This window comes from Rhopalosiphum padi, chromosome 3, assembly GCF_020882245.1.
Source record: "Rhopalosiphum padi isolate XX-2018 chromosome 3, ASM2088224v1, whole genome shotgun sequence".
NCBI classification, from domain to species: Eukaryota; Metazoa; Arthropoda; class Insecta; order Hemiptera; family Aphididae; genus Rhopalosiphum; species Rhopalosiphum padi.
Genome location: NC_083599.1, coordinates 59,695,593 through 59,715,541, shown reverse-complemented (window position 1 = coordinate 59,715,541; position 19,949 = coordinate 59,695,593). Strand labels below are relative to the sequence as shown.

At 25.7% G+C, this 19,949-nt stretch overlaps 1 protein-coding gene across 1 annotated transcript; it reads right to left on the bottom strand.

Moving 5' to 3' along the window:
- Positions 1–6,844: 6,844 nt before the first annotated feature.
- Positions 6,845–17,311, bottom strand: LOC132927295 (uncharacterized). Its single transcript, XM_060991805.1, has 8 exons — positions 16,634–17,311; positions 13,575–13,684; positions 13,317–13,508; positions 9,095–9,271; positions 7,896–8,329; positions 7,646–7,811; positions 7,428–7,505; positions 6,845–7,344 (listed from the first exon to the last, which is right to left on the bottom strand). Exons 1-8 carry the CDS (start codon positions 17,154–17,156, stop codon positions 7,048–7,050), a joined length of 1,977 nt encoding a protein of 658 aa, XP_060847788.1. The 5' UTR covers positions 17,157–17,311; the 3' UTR covers positions 6,845–7,047.
- Positions 17,312–19,949: the final 2,638 nt, after the last annotated feature.

The following is a 19,949-nucleotide window of genomic DNA, read 5'->3' as shown; positions in this document are numbered from 1 at the left end:
TGACCTGGTTGAAGATAAAAGGGAAGAAGAGCCTCGTAATAATTTTGGTGAGAAAATAAAATTATTTATTGTTTGCCATTATTAATTTAATGATTTTATTTAGATTTACTTCAAAGATCAAATGCAGAGAGTAATCAAACAGCAGTAGTAGCAGAACTAGATGGTAAAACTAATATTGTTCATAATTATTAATTTGATTAAAGTGAATGAAATTTTAAAAATTACAGTTAACATAAATGATTTTAAATACTCTATATTCTGTAAGTATTTTTTTATTTATGTTTTGTATTAATTTGTTATTATTATTTTATTTTAGATGACCTGGTTGAAGATAAAAGGGAAGAAGAGCCTCGTAATAATTTTGGTGAGAAAATAAAATTATTTATTGTTTGCCATTATTAATTTAATGATTTTATTTAGATTTACTTCAAAGATCAAATGCAGAGAGTAATCAAACAGCAGTAGTAGCAGAACTAGATGGTAAAACTAATATTGTTCATAATTATTAATTTGATTAAATTGAATGAAATTTTAAAAATTACAGTTAACATAAATGATTTTAAATACTCTATATTCAGTAAGTATTTTTTATCAATTTAAAATGAAAATTTGGTAAAGCATGATTAATGGTTATGTTAATATTTTTTTATTTATGTTTTGTATTAATTTGTTATTATTATTTTATTTTAGATGACCTGGTTGAAGATAAAAGGGATGAAGAGCCTCGTAATAATTTTGGTGAGAAAATAAAATTATTTATTGTTTGCCATTATTAATTTAATGATTTTATTTAGATTTACTTCAAAGATCAAATGCAGAGAGTAATCAAACAGCAGTAGTAGCAGAACTAGATGGTAAAACTAATATTGGTTAGTCTTATATTATTGGTTTAGTATTATCTGGAAAATCAGTATGCTAAATAGATTCTTGTGAACATGCTCTGGTTGGTGAACATGCTAAAAATTTAGAGCACCATGTAGAAAGTTTCCACTATGATATTTTTGCCAAATATTTGTCTGTGGAATCTAGATAAATTGAAAGGAAGAAGAAATATAATGAAATGACAAGTATTAAGGTTGGTCTAATACAAATTTACTTAATTGACAAAATTATATGAATTTATCCATTTGGATTTTTCAGTAGGTATAATAATAAATAATAATTAATAGGTTCTTGAATATTAAATAATAAATTATTAAAATTTAAGATATAACTATAATAGTTTATAATCAATGATCATACTTTAATACATTTTTTAAATGTTATGAATTATAACTTTTAAGTTTTAAATATAACACTATAAAAGTATAAACTATAAACTATAAAGTATAAATCAGAATTGTAAAAATTAATTTGCTTCACCTATTTATGTACTTACATTTCTTACTTTTAAGTGTTTTAAACTTTTAACATTACCTATTTGATAAAAATTAAAAATTTAAAAGTTATTATTAAATTTATATTCAAATTTTTACTATAGCAAAAACCAATGACACAATCAAAACTAAATTTTGAAAATAAGAAACAGAGTATTTCTATTGAACTAACAGCAAACCAACTCATGTATGCTTGTACGGAATTAGTGACAGTCAATGGACGCCATTTGAATTATTAGAGGATAGTGGATTTCTTAAAATTTTAAATCCTTTATTAAAAGGTTTGGGCGATAGCTGCTATGTTATTAATAAAAGAAATGTAAGATCAAATGTAATATTTAAATCAAATGAAGTTGTGGCAAATATTAAAGACTCAATTAAAAATAAATTGTTATGCCTTAAAATGGATTGTGCATCGAGAAAAGATAAATCCATTTTAGGAATAAACGTTCAATATGCAGCTGCTGATACAGCAGTAACCACTTTACATACATTAGCTATGATAGAGTTAACCCAGCAACACACTGCAGTGTATTTGAAAGAAAAGGTCAGTAAATACTAAATTATTTATAACACAAGTCTTTTTAATAAATAAATGAATATTGATTAGATGTAAACATAATAAACATTTAATAAACTATTATAAACTAATTCATTTTAGGTCATTGAAGTTCTTAAAATGTTTGAAATTAAAAAACAACAAATTTTAACAATCACAACTGATAATGCAAGAAATTTTGTGAAGATGGTAGACCTAATGCATAAAGAAAATGAAGGTAATAAAAAAAAAGTGTATTTTAGCTTTACAATGTTAAATCTTTTTAGTTTTTAGTTTATAGTGTTTATACTTTTAAATTACTCTATGATATACTATATACTTATAAAATATATACTTTTTAGATGAAGAATTGTTAGAAGATAATACAAATAATAATCCAACTAACGAAGATTTAGAATTAAATCCTCTAGATAGCTTAGAAGATGATTTAGTGACTACTGTTTTAAACGAAAACAATGATCATGAACAACAAAAAGAAAGTTTGAAGCCTCTTAATGTATTGATTCGTTGCTCTGTGCATACTTTACAGCTTTGTGTAGAAGATGCACATCAACATCAGATCGAAAATGTATTTCTAAAATGAGAGAGGTAGTATATAAAAAATAATTTTAAAATTGAATGATTATTAATTATGGTTGTTTATAGATCGTGAAAAAACTTAGAACTCCAACAGTACTTAGAATGATAAAAAGTCTTCATCCAAAAGTTAAAAAGGCGATCATTGATGTTGAAACTCGATGGGGTAGTTCTTGAGATATGTTAAACCGCTAAAAAGGTGATTAAACCAGAGCTATTTAGATTGGCACAAGTGATCCTAAGTGTTCCTGTTACTCAAGTAAGTACTAAATATTTTTAGTTTCTTAAAAGTTTTAGTTCTAACTTTTATTAAATTAATTTAATCATTACTGTTACTGTATAACCAGGTTTTAAAATTAAAAATGATTATTATTGTAAAACACAATTAATTATAATTTATAATTCTTTGTAATTGTAATATTTGATTCTATTTAACTTATTTTACAGTACCTATTTAATTATCATATCTTAATTATTATAAATAAAATATTATAGGTGTCTGTTTTACGTATAGATTTACGTATCACTTACAAGTGATATGTTAGAAAAAAAATATGATTGTAAGATCCAATAATATACTTGATACAAAGAAATGAAAACATATTAAATAATAATTATTAATTAATAATTGAATAATATTTTATTGTTAAAACTTAAAAAGTTAAAAGTGTTAAGTACCTGTTTATTAAGTTTTTAATATGTATACTTATTATTATTTATTTTATAATTAAAAATAATTAAAGAAGATCTAGATGATTTTTTTTATATTATTTCACAGTGTTAAATAATAATGTTTGTCTTATCTATCCATATTGATCAAAAATAATAACGAAAGTAAGTTTGATCAAAATAAATAATAAACAAGAACTTTTTTGATTCTTCAGTAGAAAAATGAGTGATTAATGGTAAGTATTAATTTTAAGATGTTTTTTTTTTTTTATTATTTTTGCTTTGAAAATTAAATCAAATTACTATATAAAATTCGCATTGAAAATCTCATGTACATTGATATAAAACATGGCTTTTTTTTAACACCCGAATTAACCGAAATTAAACGAAATAAATTTACATTTAACCGTAACCAGAAATGTTCATTAAACCGAAACACCCGAATTCAATAACCCAAATTTTCTTAAAACACCCAAAACCTAAAACCCGAAAAAATGATTCCGGTGCAAAGCCTTGAGACAAACCCTTGCGTTTTGCTCTCAGGAAAGATTATTTTTGTGGCATTAATTAGACCATACTCTTAATAAGTTGTTATAATTAAGTCTGCATAATTTAAGGGTAACACTTCTGACATAACTCAGAGGTTGTACATATATTATATCCTGTTTTTTGGCTGTGAAGATAGCATAAACTATTGGGAAACTATATAAAACAAAAAACAAATTAATAGTATGTATATATTTTTAAATTGGATTATTAAATAATAATTTTAAAAACAATTAAAAAACATACGTTTTTAAACAAGACATGGAGTGAAAATATCTGATAAACATCATTATTCAAAAATGTCACAACCAGGTACAGGGACCTAAAAATTATATAGAGAATCGTACTCACAAGAAATTTCCATTAGATTTCCATAGATTTCTTAAATTTTACTCTTTTTTCTGTAAATGAGGTATATTGCAAAATAGGACACCTTTAATAATTCCATTCACAACCAATGGTCCTTGATAAAATCTATAAATAGGTAATTATTCAATAAATTTAGTTTATTCAATTTCAATTTATAATCAACTTGTATTTTACTGTGATTGTTGTAGTGTTAATCTAAAACTTTGATTTTCTTCATTCATTAATAATTTATGGAACTGTTCAGTATTTTGAGGTGTTGCTGGGAACAATCCTTGTCGTAATCGCCTAATTCTTTATGCACACTGAATAAATGTTTAGTTAGTATTTGTAGCTTCTGGAAAATTATTGAGTAAAAAAATTAAATTTAAAGATTACATCAGAATTATAGGTTAACTAAATTGTTAAAACCTAGTAAAAATTACTTAAGTTTGTTTTATTTATTAGACTAAGAAAAAAATAAATACTAACTTAACAATCTATTCCATTTATATACCATGAGGCACCCATAAATTCACAGTTTTTTTAAAGCCTTTTCTGTTATATGTTGTTGAAGAAATGGAACATATCTTGTTTGCTTTGACAACACAAAACTTTTGTTTTCTCTATTTGATATTATGAATGCAGTTATCCGACATTGACCCTTTGTTTTTTCTAATAATTTACAAAAAAAATTAAAGAAAAATTGTTTAAGTTTAAATTTAAAATAATGTGTAATCTAGAAAAGTACAGAAAATGACATGGCACGGTTAAGAAAGAAGTGATAAGCACTTGTCCGAAAAAATGATAAAAGTGGTAGGGTATGTTATACTCGCGGTTATACCTTGGTTACCTAGTGGTACACTTGAGGTGTTATTGCATAGCAATTCGTGGAATATTTTCGTTTTTTTTGTCCGAATGCAGCGCAGCGAGTGAGTGGCACACCGTGGGCATCACAGTAATAATTTTGTTTTCACATTGATGTCACTTCTGGATCACTGGTAATTGTAGTATCAGATGTGTTATCATTTTCACCTACTTGCATTCGACCCTTAAGAAAGTAGGAAAACATGATAACACATCTGATACTACAATTACGGGTCGAATGCAGTTGTTCGAACAGTGTCATGGTTCGTCATGTCACGACTGATACCACAATTACCAGTAATCCAGCAGTCACTAAGGTGAAAAAAAACGTTGTTACAGCGATGCCCACGTTGCCACTCGCTTGGACCAAAAAAACACCACCTCAAGTTAGTCACTGGGTAACCACCGTATAACCTACCTTACCTATCTTATCATTTTTCGGACAAGTGGTTATCCCTCTCTCTTATCAGTCGTTGGTTCATTATCATTTTTCGGACAACCACTGTTCTCCTATGTAGCGTATATAAGATAACAATCAGCAACTTGCGATAAGCGATTGAGTTCAAAATCGCTGGTCAACAGTGAAGGTATAGGTGGGACTGTGCAAAATATTATTATGTCATTTCCTTTCGGCAGCAACAGTATGATTTAGATAATTCTAATAGAATTTAGGGCTAATTTTTTCACATATTTTTACATATTTGGATATAATTACATAATTTAATATATTTGATAAATAAATAATATTTGATGTTTCTGATTTATTTTTTTCCATTTTAAACAACAAAAATATTTTGCGTTATATAAATAGCTAATAATTTGATGGAAAATTATATTTTGAAACCTTATTTAACTTATCTACATAACTGAGAATTGTTTTATGATAAAACATCTTGAAAACAGAAATATTCTCTTGTCAAATAATCCTATGCATTATTGAAGAAGCACTAACCATCAATGACATTTAGTTAATGACAATTTAGTATATGTATTCAGAAATTATTATAAAAAAAAATAAATATTATAAAAGATATAGCTTACTACTTTTAAACAAAATGTTTTTTTTTATTTTAATATTTGTATAATAATATATACACACATACAAAATTATAAAAATTGTAATGACAAAGAAAAATTTTATTTTATTTTTTCAAAGAATTTCATTACAAATTTAATTATGTTTTATTAAAAAATTACTACTTTTATAGTAAAGAATTTATTTAACAATTAGTTTCAACACTAGTTTCAACACAACTAAAAATCTTGTTGGAAATTAATTTTCATTTGTTATTGAGATTAAAAGGTAGGTTTTATAAAACAGTTGTGATGCAAGTGATATTGCATGAATTAGTCTCAAACCTCTTCTTGCGGCGAGTCATATCTAAGATATACTATGGCATAGCAGGACAAATTTTTTTAGTAAGAAATTAATAAATTAAAAACAATGAAAACTAAGATATTATTTTTAAATCATAGGCTGTAGGTTAGACTTCAGCTATAAACAATAAAACACAATATAGTGCCAGAGTAACTGAAGTGGCAATGCTAAGGTGGATGTGTGGTATGATCATTATTAAAAAAACATTTTGCACGACTAGTTAAAAAAAATTTATCTGAACAATTATTATTGACAGATCTACATCAATAGTTTTTAGCCAGTCAAAAACACAGAAAATACAGTATAAATATTAATATAAAAAGCATATATTATTTTAAATTTTATTATTTTATCTCAGAGTCTAAAATATAGAATTCTCTTCTTACTTTGATGTTTTTTAGTTGGGAACGAAAGAAAAGTAAGTGATAGCTGATGCCATTTCATGATCTTACTACTGTATGTAGCTACTGTTACCCACAAAATTTGATTATTCTAACACAGTAATGAATATTAAAACAAAATACAAAATTACATGAATTATTTTCTATATTAATAACCAAAAAACACATATAGAATGATTTTTGATAAGAAGATATAAAAAATAGAGTAACAAAATAACTTAAAAATACATAAAATTGGTTAACGGAAATACAAAAGTAAAACTAAAGTAACATAAAATGTTAAAGATTTATTCACACTGGTTGGTATGAATATTATTTCAAGTCAAAATATCAATATTCATCAGTATTAACTAATTTATACTGACTTTTATTTAACAATATCCCTTGGGTTATACAGTCTAAAATCCATTTTTCGTCAACATTATTATCCATTTTTGGTGTATCACCTACTACAATGTTTGCGATAGATTTGGTATTTGTACAATGACCACCACAAGCATGCACCAATCGTTTTAAGAGCTTAGCAGGCGATTTACAGGTATCTGATATATATATTTTGCCAGCATTGTCAAATATTTGAAATTTCAACATTGATCCAAATTTTGTGTGACGTTGTAATTGAAATTCCTTAAAAAATAAAAACATGTTAATAAAAAATCATTTAAACATTAATAAAAATAATATAATACACGTGAATTAAGAATTTTTACCTTTACAGGTTCAGACAAATTTGAGATCAAGTAATGTTGATGGGATAACCATTTTCCAATTCTGTACGATTCATGTACCTTAATAATAAAATAACATAAATACAATAATTAACTTTTATACAAAAATATAAAAATTAACATATCACAAACATGTTAAACTAAATAAATAAAACTACTATCAAAATATGAAAAAAATTAATCTTGTTAAAATATCTTACCCAATCTTCCGAAACAATGAAACAGCCATAAGCCATTGCAAATACAATATCCAATGATTGATTAGAATGTGATTTAGTAATTAAATAGGTAGTTTGAGGTTTCACCGTAGCATGGAAAACAAATTTTCCTAAGGTTTTTATAGATGATTTTAAAATTTTCATTTCACTGTTTCAACAAAAATGTTAATGATAAAATATTATTTTTTTAAATAAATATCAATAAAAATCATTTTAATTTTTTTTAATTTACCTTTTCATCATCCCAGTACAGGCAATTGACTGTAATACCACGCTATTATCTGCTAAAGAGTCTTTTGGTGTCTGGATAATCGTAGAATTTACGGACATATTTTTGGAATTACTGTCTTTGGTTTGAGTTGGAGAGTTCATAACTTCTTGAATGTTATTTATATCCTCATCAGAAGGAAATAATAGTTTACGAAATCGTTTTCTAGCTTGAAAATTTAAATTTAGTTGATCTTCAATTTTAGCTATTTGACTATCAAGTATTTTAGATGTTGTATTCTCCTTTCCAGCAGGCGTGAGATATTTTCTTATTATTCTAATTGGTACAATTAATTCTTCTAGTTTTTCATCTGATACAGGATTATCAGTCATATTTAATACTTTACGTACATCATCTGATACTATATTAACAATATGATCTGGTTTGTGGAGATCGTCCTTAAAATAAAAAAATGAATATTAAAACAAATATAAGAAAAATTCTATTGAGTTAGATTTAACATTTCTAGTATTTTAGTAATAAGTTATTACTAACAACCATGTAAGTTATAACAAAATATATACAAAACAATTTGATAGTAAAACGTTATAGCTGATATTATATATCAATAAGGAAACTAAACATCACTCAGCCTGAGTGGTTCTATCCCGCGCAAAACAGCTTTTACTATATTTTACATGTGTAAGACGGTGACAACATATGTGTAATGTTCTATTAACTAAAAAAATAATTTCTGAAATAATAATTAATCAATTTTAACATTTTCTAAATGATTTTTAATCATAAAAAATGTAGGTAAAATAAAATGATATCTCTATAAAAAGTGTTATAATATTAATTTAAAATACGTTCATATTATAAAATAATTATAAACTTGATACTTAACAAAGTATTCATTACTATTTTATAAAATACTAAAATATACTTATTTTTAAATTTAAATTTGTGCAGTATTACAGTTAAGAGTGGATACTGAATGATCCTCCTGGCCAATGTTTTAAAATTTCAATCATACTTATAAGAGTGCAATATTTAAATAAATGTATATTGTAAAGGTTATAATATTAAATATTATAATATAAATAATACACTTATACATTTTACCATTATATTATAATTTTTATTCACAAAAAGGAAACCAATTTTTAAAGCTTATGCTATTAAGTTATAATTGACAATCAATCTGTTAAAGGCAGACTTACTAGATCATCCACAATCATTTTTTGAGGAGTCTCAATGCTAGAATGATTTTCTCCATTTTTATCATTATGGTTTATACTGAGATTAAATTGTTTCATAATGCTATCACATTTTGACTTAAATAGCTGGTCACGTTCAATATAACTTGGATCTAGAAACTTTTGATATGACATGGATTTCTGAAAAAAAAATTTTTATTTTTTTTATTTATCAATAAGAAATTGGGGTCACATTGTACAAGTTTATGTGAGGTCCAAAATTTCACAATTAACAACAAAATGTTTAAAATATAATATGGTAAGTATAAATTGAATAAATAATTATTTGAAGTAGGAATGTTCAATTAATTTGATTAACCATTATTTCATATGACAGATACCAACTTTATAAACAAAAAGAGATATTGTTTGAAAATAATGAAAAATGTTCAGCAGAGGTCAAATAATTAAAAGCTTAAGTTGACGAGTTGGATCAGAAAATTTTGGAAAATACAGTCAAAATTGTAGGTGTACCTTTAATGCAGAATGAAAAATGCAAGTCATCATAATTATCATTTTCATCAATTATCATTGATTACATTAATAATTATTTGAAAAAATATAGAAGACTATCGTTGGGAAAGTCCAAGTCATTGGTGAAAGAAAAGGGCTATAAATACATATATATATGAGCTCAAATGAAATATTGGTACGGAAAGATGATAATAATTATACAATAACGCATCAATTGTTATGAAAATCTATATGAATAAAACAGTCATTGAATCCTATAGCATGTGTAAAACAAGAGAGGTAAATAATGGTAATTTAAGATTAATCAAACCTAATACATCTTTGATAGATAATTATTATATAAATAAAGGGATTAGGTTATTTAACCAACTACCTGCAAATATCAAATTAATTGATAATGATATTAAATTTAAAATTATGGTAAAATAAAACATAAATAGAATAATTTCAACATTTTGTGTAATTTTCCAACATTATTATTATATCTTATTATGTTGTATTATGTTTTATTCTTTTAATTTAAATTGTTATCATCATAAAAAGAAGTAGTTATTATTATTATTATAATACTGATTTGTTATTGTTTTCACTTTTTTTCTTTTCTTATTATCAGGGCTCGGATTTTATAACATTTGCTAATTATTACAGGGTACAGATAAAAATAGGAGAGTGAGCTATAAATTTGTTTTATGCACCCGGGACTCCAAATATGAAATTTTCTAATGCTATTTTTTGCTAATTTGCATAATATAAAGTTTTATTTTGTTTTTTTTTATAAATCTATTTATAATAATTATAAAAATGTTGTCATTTATTTTAATTTTTTTTTTTTTAATACATATGAAAAATACCCACATTTTTGTTCATATTAAAGTCTACTTTTAAATAGTCTGGTGTATTAGCCTATCAAACAGTAATTGAAGGGTGGGCGGGAATAACATGCTATGAAGCAATCTCAATACGTTTTAAGAATCGAAAAATTCCCAGAATGTTTTTATCGTACACAATCATTGTGTATAAACTTAGAAACCGGCGATTAGTTGACTATTAAAACGTGCTATGTGTGTTAAGCGTTTACTATTCACACTAAGTCAACGCGACGCGAGACGTGCGGATATCACAATTGTGTTACCTATTTAACTATGACAAGTCTAAATAATTTATCTAGTAGTGATGTTAACCGTCTAAGTGATGTACCTACACAAAAAAATAAAATAATAGTAGAGTGTTATAGTCGAATATGTAAGAACGTGCTACATGCGTTCCAAATAACATTTAAAAAAATGTATTATACAGTTTTCGTTTTTAGTTGTTCCTGAACATTTACGAATTGCTACATAACACGTTATTCCCGCCCACCCTTCAATTATTATAAATATAAGTTTTTTTTAATTATGAACAGAATACGTTTTTATTTTTGCTATTTTTCATATTATTATGGCATATTAAAGCACATATTTAATTTATTTTTAATGCTATAAAATCCGAGCCCTGCTTAATATTAACACTATGTATTATAAATTGTAAGAATGTAAAAGTGTATTAATAAATAATTGTAAAAGACTCCCTCTCTCACCACAAACTATTGCTTATAGGAAGTAAGTATCAACATATACGAGTAAATGTAAATGTCAAATATAAATATATTGTTATAAAGTTAAAATTTAAAAATTTAAATAATAAATAAAAAACTACATATTGTATCTGCAATATAAACTTACCACATATGTATAGCTATGAAACAGTTATGTACCAACAGTTTTACACTGAACAGTTTCCTTCTCCATACAAGTGACGTCCATTCAAATACATATGAAAATGCCAAAGTATACTTGTCTATCATAAAATGAAAAGTATTAACATATCAATATGAAAAATTGATACGAATTAATAATGCGGAAAACTGCTTAAAGCGGAATTCTTGGTTGGTCCCATGCTATTCTGCATTATACAGTTTTCACTGTATATAGTATTTTTCAATAAAATATAATACTTGATAAATAAACAATGTACAACAATTCAATATGCTAAATACTTCTCATAACTGTATCAGAATAGAAGATATAAGATATAATTCAGTAATTGTATCGAAGATGTGTATTTAAAATACCTGTATCGAAGATATTGCCCAACCTTATTTATAAAATACATTATATTAATTTATACCCAAATATAATAATAACTAGGACAGGAAGTTCATGCATTTGCATGTTTTTACTGAGTGCATCAAAAAGTTGTTTGATGAGTTAAAAATTTGAATCACAATCTAATGAGTCCAAAAATGAAATTATAGTGTGCATATTTTGAGGTTTTTTAAAAAAAAAATTTGCATTTTTTACTTGTGTTACTATTTTTTTTTTTTTATTAATATTTTATGAAAATATCGGACTAAGTATATTTCAAAATGTACTAGTTGAAAAATATGTTCTTATTAAAACGTTGCTAATATAAAATAAAAAAACTAATTAAAATTATAGGTCATTGCTTGGTCAATTTGATAATCACCATTTGTTTGTATTTGTAAACCTGTCAAAATTGTAAATTTTAATTCTTGAATTACAACCAAATTTGTCGTCCACGGGAATAAAGCTTTGATATCACTGGATTCACTGATCGCATATACTTTTAATGTTTAACATACGTTATTTAACAAATTGATAAGTACAACTAAAATTTATAAACATAATATAATTTTGAATAGGTAGTAAAAATAGATTGTCCAATTTTGTAGATTAAAATGAATCAAGGTAGAAAAATACCGGCCATAGTTATTCCAAATGAAGTAAATACACAGATGTGTATTAACAAAGACACCAATACAGATAAAATAGTATTTATATAAATGACTAAAATATGGTAATTAACAAGTTCCAATAGTTTTATGTGTGGTTTATTTTCTGATGAAGACCGAAAACATATTTTCAAATTCTTTTGGAAAATTAAAACATAATAGGAAAAACGTAGTTAAATAATAGGTCTTGTAACTAGTCGTCCAATTACCTACCCGATCAGTAAAAATAAACAAATCAGATAAAGTTAAGAAACTGCGAGTAATGATATACACATATAGTTGTGTTTAACTAATGGATAAAAATTGAAGGTATATCGAAAAAATATTTTTAAACACTAAGTATTGATGAAGATTGTTTCAAACGGTAGACTAAAAACTAACTATAGCTAATTCAAATTCATCAGAATTAGAACATGATTCTGAACATATTTCACTAACTCCCTAGTCCAAAACAACCTCGAAGACAACTAAAAATACAAAATAACATTTTTCATATAAAAGATTGGTTATATTTATTGCCAAAAGTCCCTAGTCACTATTGCCGTCAATCAACATTCATGTTGAATCAAATTTATTGCAAGTATGTTCAATATTTATAAAGAGTGTGTTAGTGAAAATACTATTTTCTGAAACTTTAGATACAAGCAATACAAAAGATAGTTAAAGATATCAGAAAAATTTATAATAATTTGAACCAATATCGAAAATATACGAAACGCTATATCCAATCTACCACAAACAAAATTAACCATTTTTTAATTAATTGTACATAAACATATCAATTTCAAAAAATAAAATAATAATCAATGATGCTTATTTGAAGTACAATGTTTTTTTAAGATACTACAATATTTTTATCACACAACTTAATTTTAGTGATTATCATTTAAAATTTAAAATTATATATTGGAATTTACTTACTGGAATTTTAATATTTTTTGATGGTGTTTTGGTGTATTTTTCCAAACCTACAGGCGGATAGTCAGCTGGATCCTGTATCTTATTAGCTCTTCTGCTATATTCCATCCACCTTGCTGATACCAGTGGGATATTACGTTCAACTGCTTTATTATATGTACTGCGGTAGCCATCACAAAACATCACATGCGTAACCTATAAATAAAATCAAGAAAAATTAAAAAATATATTTAAAGATTAATAACTTATCATAACATTTACTTTTCGATTAAATGTTTTTTCGACTTTGGCACCTATTTTAATGAGACTAGAACTGATACATGAATCAATGCGTTCATTGTCGATTTTGTAATCAACAAATGCAACAACTCCTAAATCAAAAAATAAATTATTATAAAATAAAAATAAAAGTATGTTAAATAAATAGTAAAAATTATCAATTATAAATATTAAAATCAAATACATATCACTACTTTTTATAAAAAAAAAAAAATAAAAATCCCCACTAGATTATATATCTCTATATAGTATTAATTCTGTAATATGTAGAGTGATTTAGATTAGTGATTCAGTTATACAGTGATTTTTTCATCGAACAAGACTCATTATTTTAAAACCCATTCATGTTTTTGAAAATATTTTTTTATATAATTTCCAGTCTAAACAAAATATTTATTTAAAAAAATTATATTTTTTATTGTGATAATTTTAAGTTGTTTACTTTTTTGAATGACATACATTTTTATTTTCATATTCTGAAGAATATTTTTTTTAGTATTATGATACCTAAAAATTGAAATTTGGATGAGTAGTTTATGAGTTATAAATAGAGCAAAGACTTCAATGCATTTGCAAATGTATTTTGATTAACTTTATCATATGCTTAGTTAGTAGTAAATACACAATATTTTTTTTAATAATAATAATATTTTGCAAAAATAAGAGATACATTATATAAATACATAGAATAATTAATTGCAGCACCCCCTAAAAGCGAAGCTTATGCTGGGGGAGCGCGGTTCTTATATTATATAAACTTGGAATTAATCCATAAAAATAAATAAGTAATATCCAATATTAAGAAGTAGCAAAGTATAGATATACATTATTATTAACAGAGTATAAAATAAGAGTATGAAACAAAAATATATTATATTGAAAAACATAGTATGAAGGCTAATAAATTAATTAAATAATAGACAGATCAAGACTTTTTACATAATTTTTGAATGATTTTAAATTACTAAAATGGCTAATGTTTATATTTAAGGTTTGACACAGTTTTAGACCGTTATATAAAACACTCATTTGACCAAATACTTTATTATAATTAGGTATGCATATGTTTATATTATGTTTATATCTTGTATTATAAAAATAACTAAAATAATTTTTTATTGAGCCTAGCAACATAGCTAGTTCATTGAAATGATTATTTATACTTCTTATATTTATTTGGAAAAGAGATAGATTATCATTTGATAGAGGTATATCCGTTATAGAATCTACATAATTTGAATTAATATTATTTATATTTTAAAGATTATCGATGTAAAATATATTATCATTCATTAGAAATAGAAATTATTATTTTTATTTTTAATTATTTTGAAAGTGAAAAATACTAACTATAAATTTCGATGTCTTGAGATGATTTTATTTTCATTATTTTGGAATTATTGTTTTTCCTTACGAGAATATCAGCATTAGATAGCCATACAAATTTGATATTTTTTTCTTTCGTAACGCGTCTGGTTTGTGAAAAAAGTGCTCTTTTTGATTTAGTAAGACGTTCATTAATATATATTTTTTCCTTCGGTCAATTATATTTTAAAGTATCCGTTGTCAATTTCATAGATTTAACATTGCGAATTAGATCCTTGCGCATGCCCAGTGTTGATAATTTAGCCGATATAATATTTTCCTTTGACACTAAAGAATTTATTCTATAAGCTTCAATTACTTTCAATTCCGTTTTAGTAATTTTACAATTGCTTCCACAATATCGATACAGTTTTCATTAACTGTTTTAGGTATACCTATTATGTCCACAGATATACCTAAATTATGTTGTTCAATTTCATCAATTTTAGATTTCAGAATATAAACTTCGTCAGAGAGCTGTTTATTCTCAGCAATTATTTTTTCGTTTACAAGTGTGATATTTTTCAATTCACTCACAATAGTATCAATTTTATTATTAAAATTGTCAAATTGTATTTGTATAATATTTTAATTAGCTACTTGATAAAAAAAGTATTATTTACAACACTGCTCGTAGTATAATATAAATTAAGTATGGTAAAAAAGTTTATCAAAATGATCAACCATCATAAGAAACTAATATAGCGCAGAATAAATAAAATAACATAATACTATTGTGATATTCCTATAATTCTGAGATTACCATTTTACTATGCATTTTAACATTTATTAGTAGTGCATTTAAACAAAATGTCAACGCTCGTCAATTATTTTGATACTTATATGTCGACATTTATAAGATTATATACAGACATTCACAGTATCATATATATAAAAATATTTTGACTTAACAGAACACCATATCTGCATGTGTTGTTTCTGTCTTATTAATGTAAAATAGAACAAATTTGCATTCAGCAGAAACCATTTTATGTCATTAATACTAGTCAATTTACCTATAAGACAACTCGTAGGTAAAAATATATCTAAGGCATCTTAAAAGTTTTATTTTAACTCGTCGTCGGTATTGCTAATATTTTGACACCGTTAGAGTTTTGCTCATCTATTAAAATACACGTGTGAGCATATAAATATACCAGGGGTGGCCAACTTTAATAGACTTGCGATCGACCTCAGAGATTTTCTAGTTACACTTTTTAATCAATATCTGTGTATATTATCGTTTTTCATAGTTATTTATTGTTTTTTTCTAAATATAATTTTTAATATTCATGGGGTATACAAATTTACAAAAAAAAAAAATATTTTAATTATTTTCTGAAAAAAATTCAAAAGTTCAAGAAAATTCAAAAGGGTGTCGTGATCGACTCAAATTCATCTTGAGATTGACTGGATAAAAATGCTTATAACTCGCTTTAAAATTAGAATATTAATAAAATGTTATGAGATGCCCTGGATAATCGTATCTTTAAGTTTTGTAATATATAAATTAACTATAATATTTAAGCTAACAACATAAAAAGGATTCTATTAAACTCAAATTTGCTTATGTTTCAAATACAACAGATACAAATGAGTTGTCCTCTCAAAGAAGTTTATTCAAAAAGGATTTATTTTTTAATAAATACTAATATCAATGAAATATTTTAATTTACCTTTAAGAACTTGTTGAGGATTCTTATCGTTATTCTCTGTATTTATTTTAGCCACATTTTTTATACTTGTTATAGGACTGTCTTGTAAATGTTGTACTCCGCTGACATTAAGGCTGTCGTTTGATTTAATTGAAACATTACTCGAACTTTTGTTGACACCCATAAGAGAGTACAATTCTTTTTGTGCCTCCTTCATAATTTGAATCATTCTTGGAGTAACAACAAACACTCTTTTAGGTTTTATTACTGGAGTATCTACAAAAACATCTTCATATGGCAGTTTTTTTCTCTTTGATACAGGTGTTTTTTTCTTAGTCGATTTGTCTTTAGCCTGTGCATTATTGACGCACTCGTTAGGCGGTATAAGTTCACCAAACAGGTCTCGGTAACCGTCCGTTGGCATTTGATAATCGGGATCACTAAACAAATCTAGATTATGATGCAATTCTATATCAATGGAACCGTCACTTAGTTTTCTTTTTTTACTGCCACTAGCCCGTTGCGAGGTTTTTTTCAAAGACATAATCGTAGATATACGCGACTATTTATTAACTAAATAAACATATAAATCAAATCAAGTCACGTTTGACAAAACAATATAACAATTCTACTTAAAATTGTATATTAAATCACAACGTATACGAACGTCCACGCCAGTAAATGGTCTGGAAAGAATGAATTGAGATTAACCAACAATCATGAATGAAGTTAGTTCCCGGTGTCACTGCCGTAACGACGCTAACGTACACGTGCCGCTTATCGTTTTTTGATAAGGCGGTACTATACTAATGATTCTATTGGCTCTGATTATGCTATAGCTGTTGTTGTATGTTGTGAATTCCAAGGGGAATATATATCTGTTGCACGTCACATGGTTTCATCGTAGAAAAGATTATAGCTAACTTCAGACATACCTATATCACCAAACCATAACATCATAAACACGTTTAGTAAACTGTATGATAATAGAAATTTATGCCGATGGTGACAAATTGTAAAAAAAAAAAAGTAATTTTTTAATTGCAATGAAAACTATCTTGTTAAAATTTTTTATTTTAATAGGTACTATTTACAACATAATTAATGAACACTGATATGTTTTAATAAGAATGAGTTCTAAACAAAAAAAATTATTTTTTGGGAATAATGACGAGTGTGTTATAATGTACTTATATAGTTACATTCTGAATGAGAAAATCTAATTGTCAGACTACTATGAAGAATTAACTTAATTAATAATAATAGTGATGCTTGGGAAAATAATTGGGTAAAGATTTTAACGGTTGAATATGATATATTGATATGATTTTCATGTGAATTTCTAGATGACACAAAATAGATTTTTATAACTGTTTTTATATTTTTAAGACAGTATCTCATATTTTTCTAAAAAATATATATATATTTACTAGACTTTGGTACTTGGGAAAAAAGATAGATGCAAGCCAAAAGTGATATTAAACAGTATGAACTAATAATCATCTAATATATTTTATTTTAATAATTAACAGATAATATGAAGTATATTCAGACATTTTAATTTTTAAATTTCTGTAAGCACAACTGACAAGGAACATTCTATTCAATTTTCAAACCTAAACAATAAAAATTGTAAATTTTTAACAACAAAATAATTTTCATTTTCAAATGTTTTTCTTTTTATGATCAATTTTATTAAAATGTAAACTTCAAATAGTGATAAAAATAAAAGGTTTTAAGTTTCTACAATTAATATTTTTTGAATAATAACAAAATAACAAAGATTATTTTTATACAATTCAAACGTATAATGTCGTATTTTTCATTAAAAATGTGAAATTTTGCTCAATTAACGTAAATAGCTTTATTGGTGTTGTAAGCTTTTTTGTGTTATTAAAGATATTAAATCGCCTTTAATGTATTTAATCCTCTGATACAAAAATGTAAGAACCTAAACAAGATTCTAAAACATTTCAATAAATATTTATTGTAATTCTATGATAATTTTCTATAGATATTTGAAGTTAAAATTTGGATAAAATTTCATATTAAAACAATAAATAAAATTGCAGTTAATTATTTTGTTATGATTCAATTAAATTATTTGTGGGGAGATAAAACTTTTAAGCATATTATAAATTTTACTATACACTGACATTTTTAAAATATGTAGATACATTTTTAATATTATTACTCATTAGATATTTAATATTAATTATACTATGGACCTATCACACTAGGCACTGCTTGTGTGTTGCTCATCAGTGCTTGTGCCGGCATCAACCATCTCGTCCGGTACGCGCGCTCGTCCGCCGTGCGATCGTTTTTTTTTTATATTGTTATTGTGTGCGTGATCGCCGTGAATTATATTTATTGGATTTCGAACGTCTTTTGCGCTAGTGCTGCGAGCTGTTCGTCCGCCGTACGCACCATGTGCCGTTTTTGTATATTTGTCCGCTGTAGAAAACCGTTGTCCATTATCGACGTAATTGTGTGCACTTATGGACCAGTAAGCCGCCCTGTTGCGTAACCCCCGTTCGTGCGTCCATAAGTTGCCACGTCTCGCGTTTATCTACAGACTGGTCGATCTTTCTAGGAATATAGGTCAATCGTTATAAAATTAATTTTACCATTATCGGTCGATCGGTAATAGTCAGAATTTTTATTTTATTTGAAAACAAATGCCTTGGCTACAAGAAATAGTCAGAATTATTGTCATTTGTCAGTTATAACTCGACTGTCAATTAGTCGTCACGTTCAAGTGTGTAACGCGTATATCGTATATGTTCCGTATATTTTCGTTATTACGTTCCAAATTTATTTAGAATTTACAACAAATTAAATGAATCCAAATAAAAAGTGTAAAACTTATCAATTTAATCAGGAATGGGAGTTAGAGTTTTTTTTTGTTGATATTAAAGGCAAGTGCGTGTGTTTATTATGCCGAGATGCTCTTTCAATTTTAATTACATTATTTAAATAACAATATCGCATTTATACAAAATGTTTTCACTATTTCTCGTGTATTATCAATATATTACATTATTATTATTATTATTATTATTATCATCATGAAGAAACAATAAATATTTATTCTTTGGAGCTTAGACCTTTTTTTTTTTCTGCTCATAAAACAAATCTCTTCCTTAAGACCTAAATTCTCCTAGATGTCGATCACCTGGGACTAAAAATTTCAAATTGTAGCTCACTTGTTTGAAAAGGTTGGTGACCCCTGATCTACAGCAACAACAGTGCGCGAAATATTAGTTATCAATTATCATATTATCAACACTACCCGGATCGGCGGCGAATACGACGGCGATACCAGCCGGCAGCC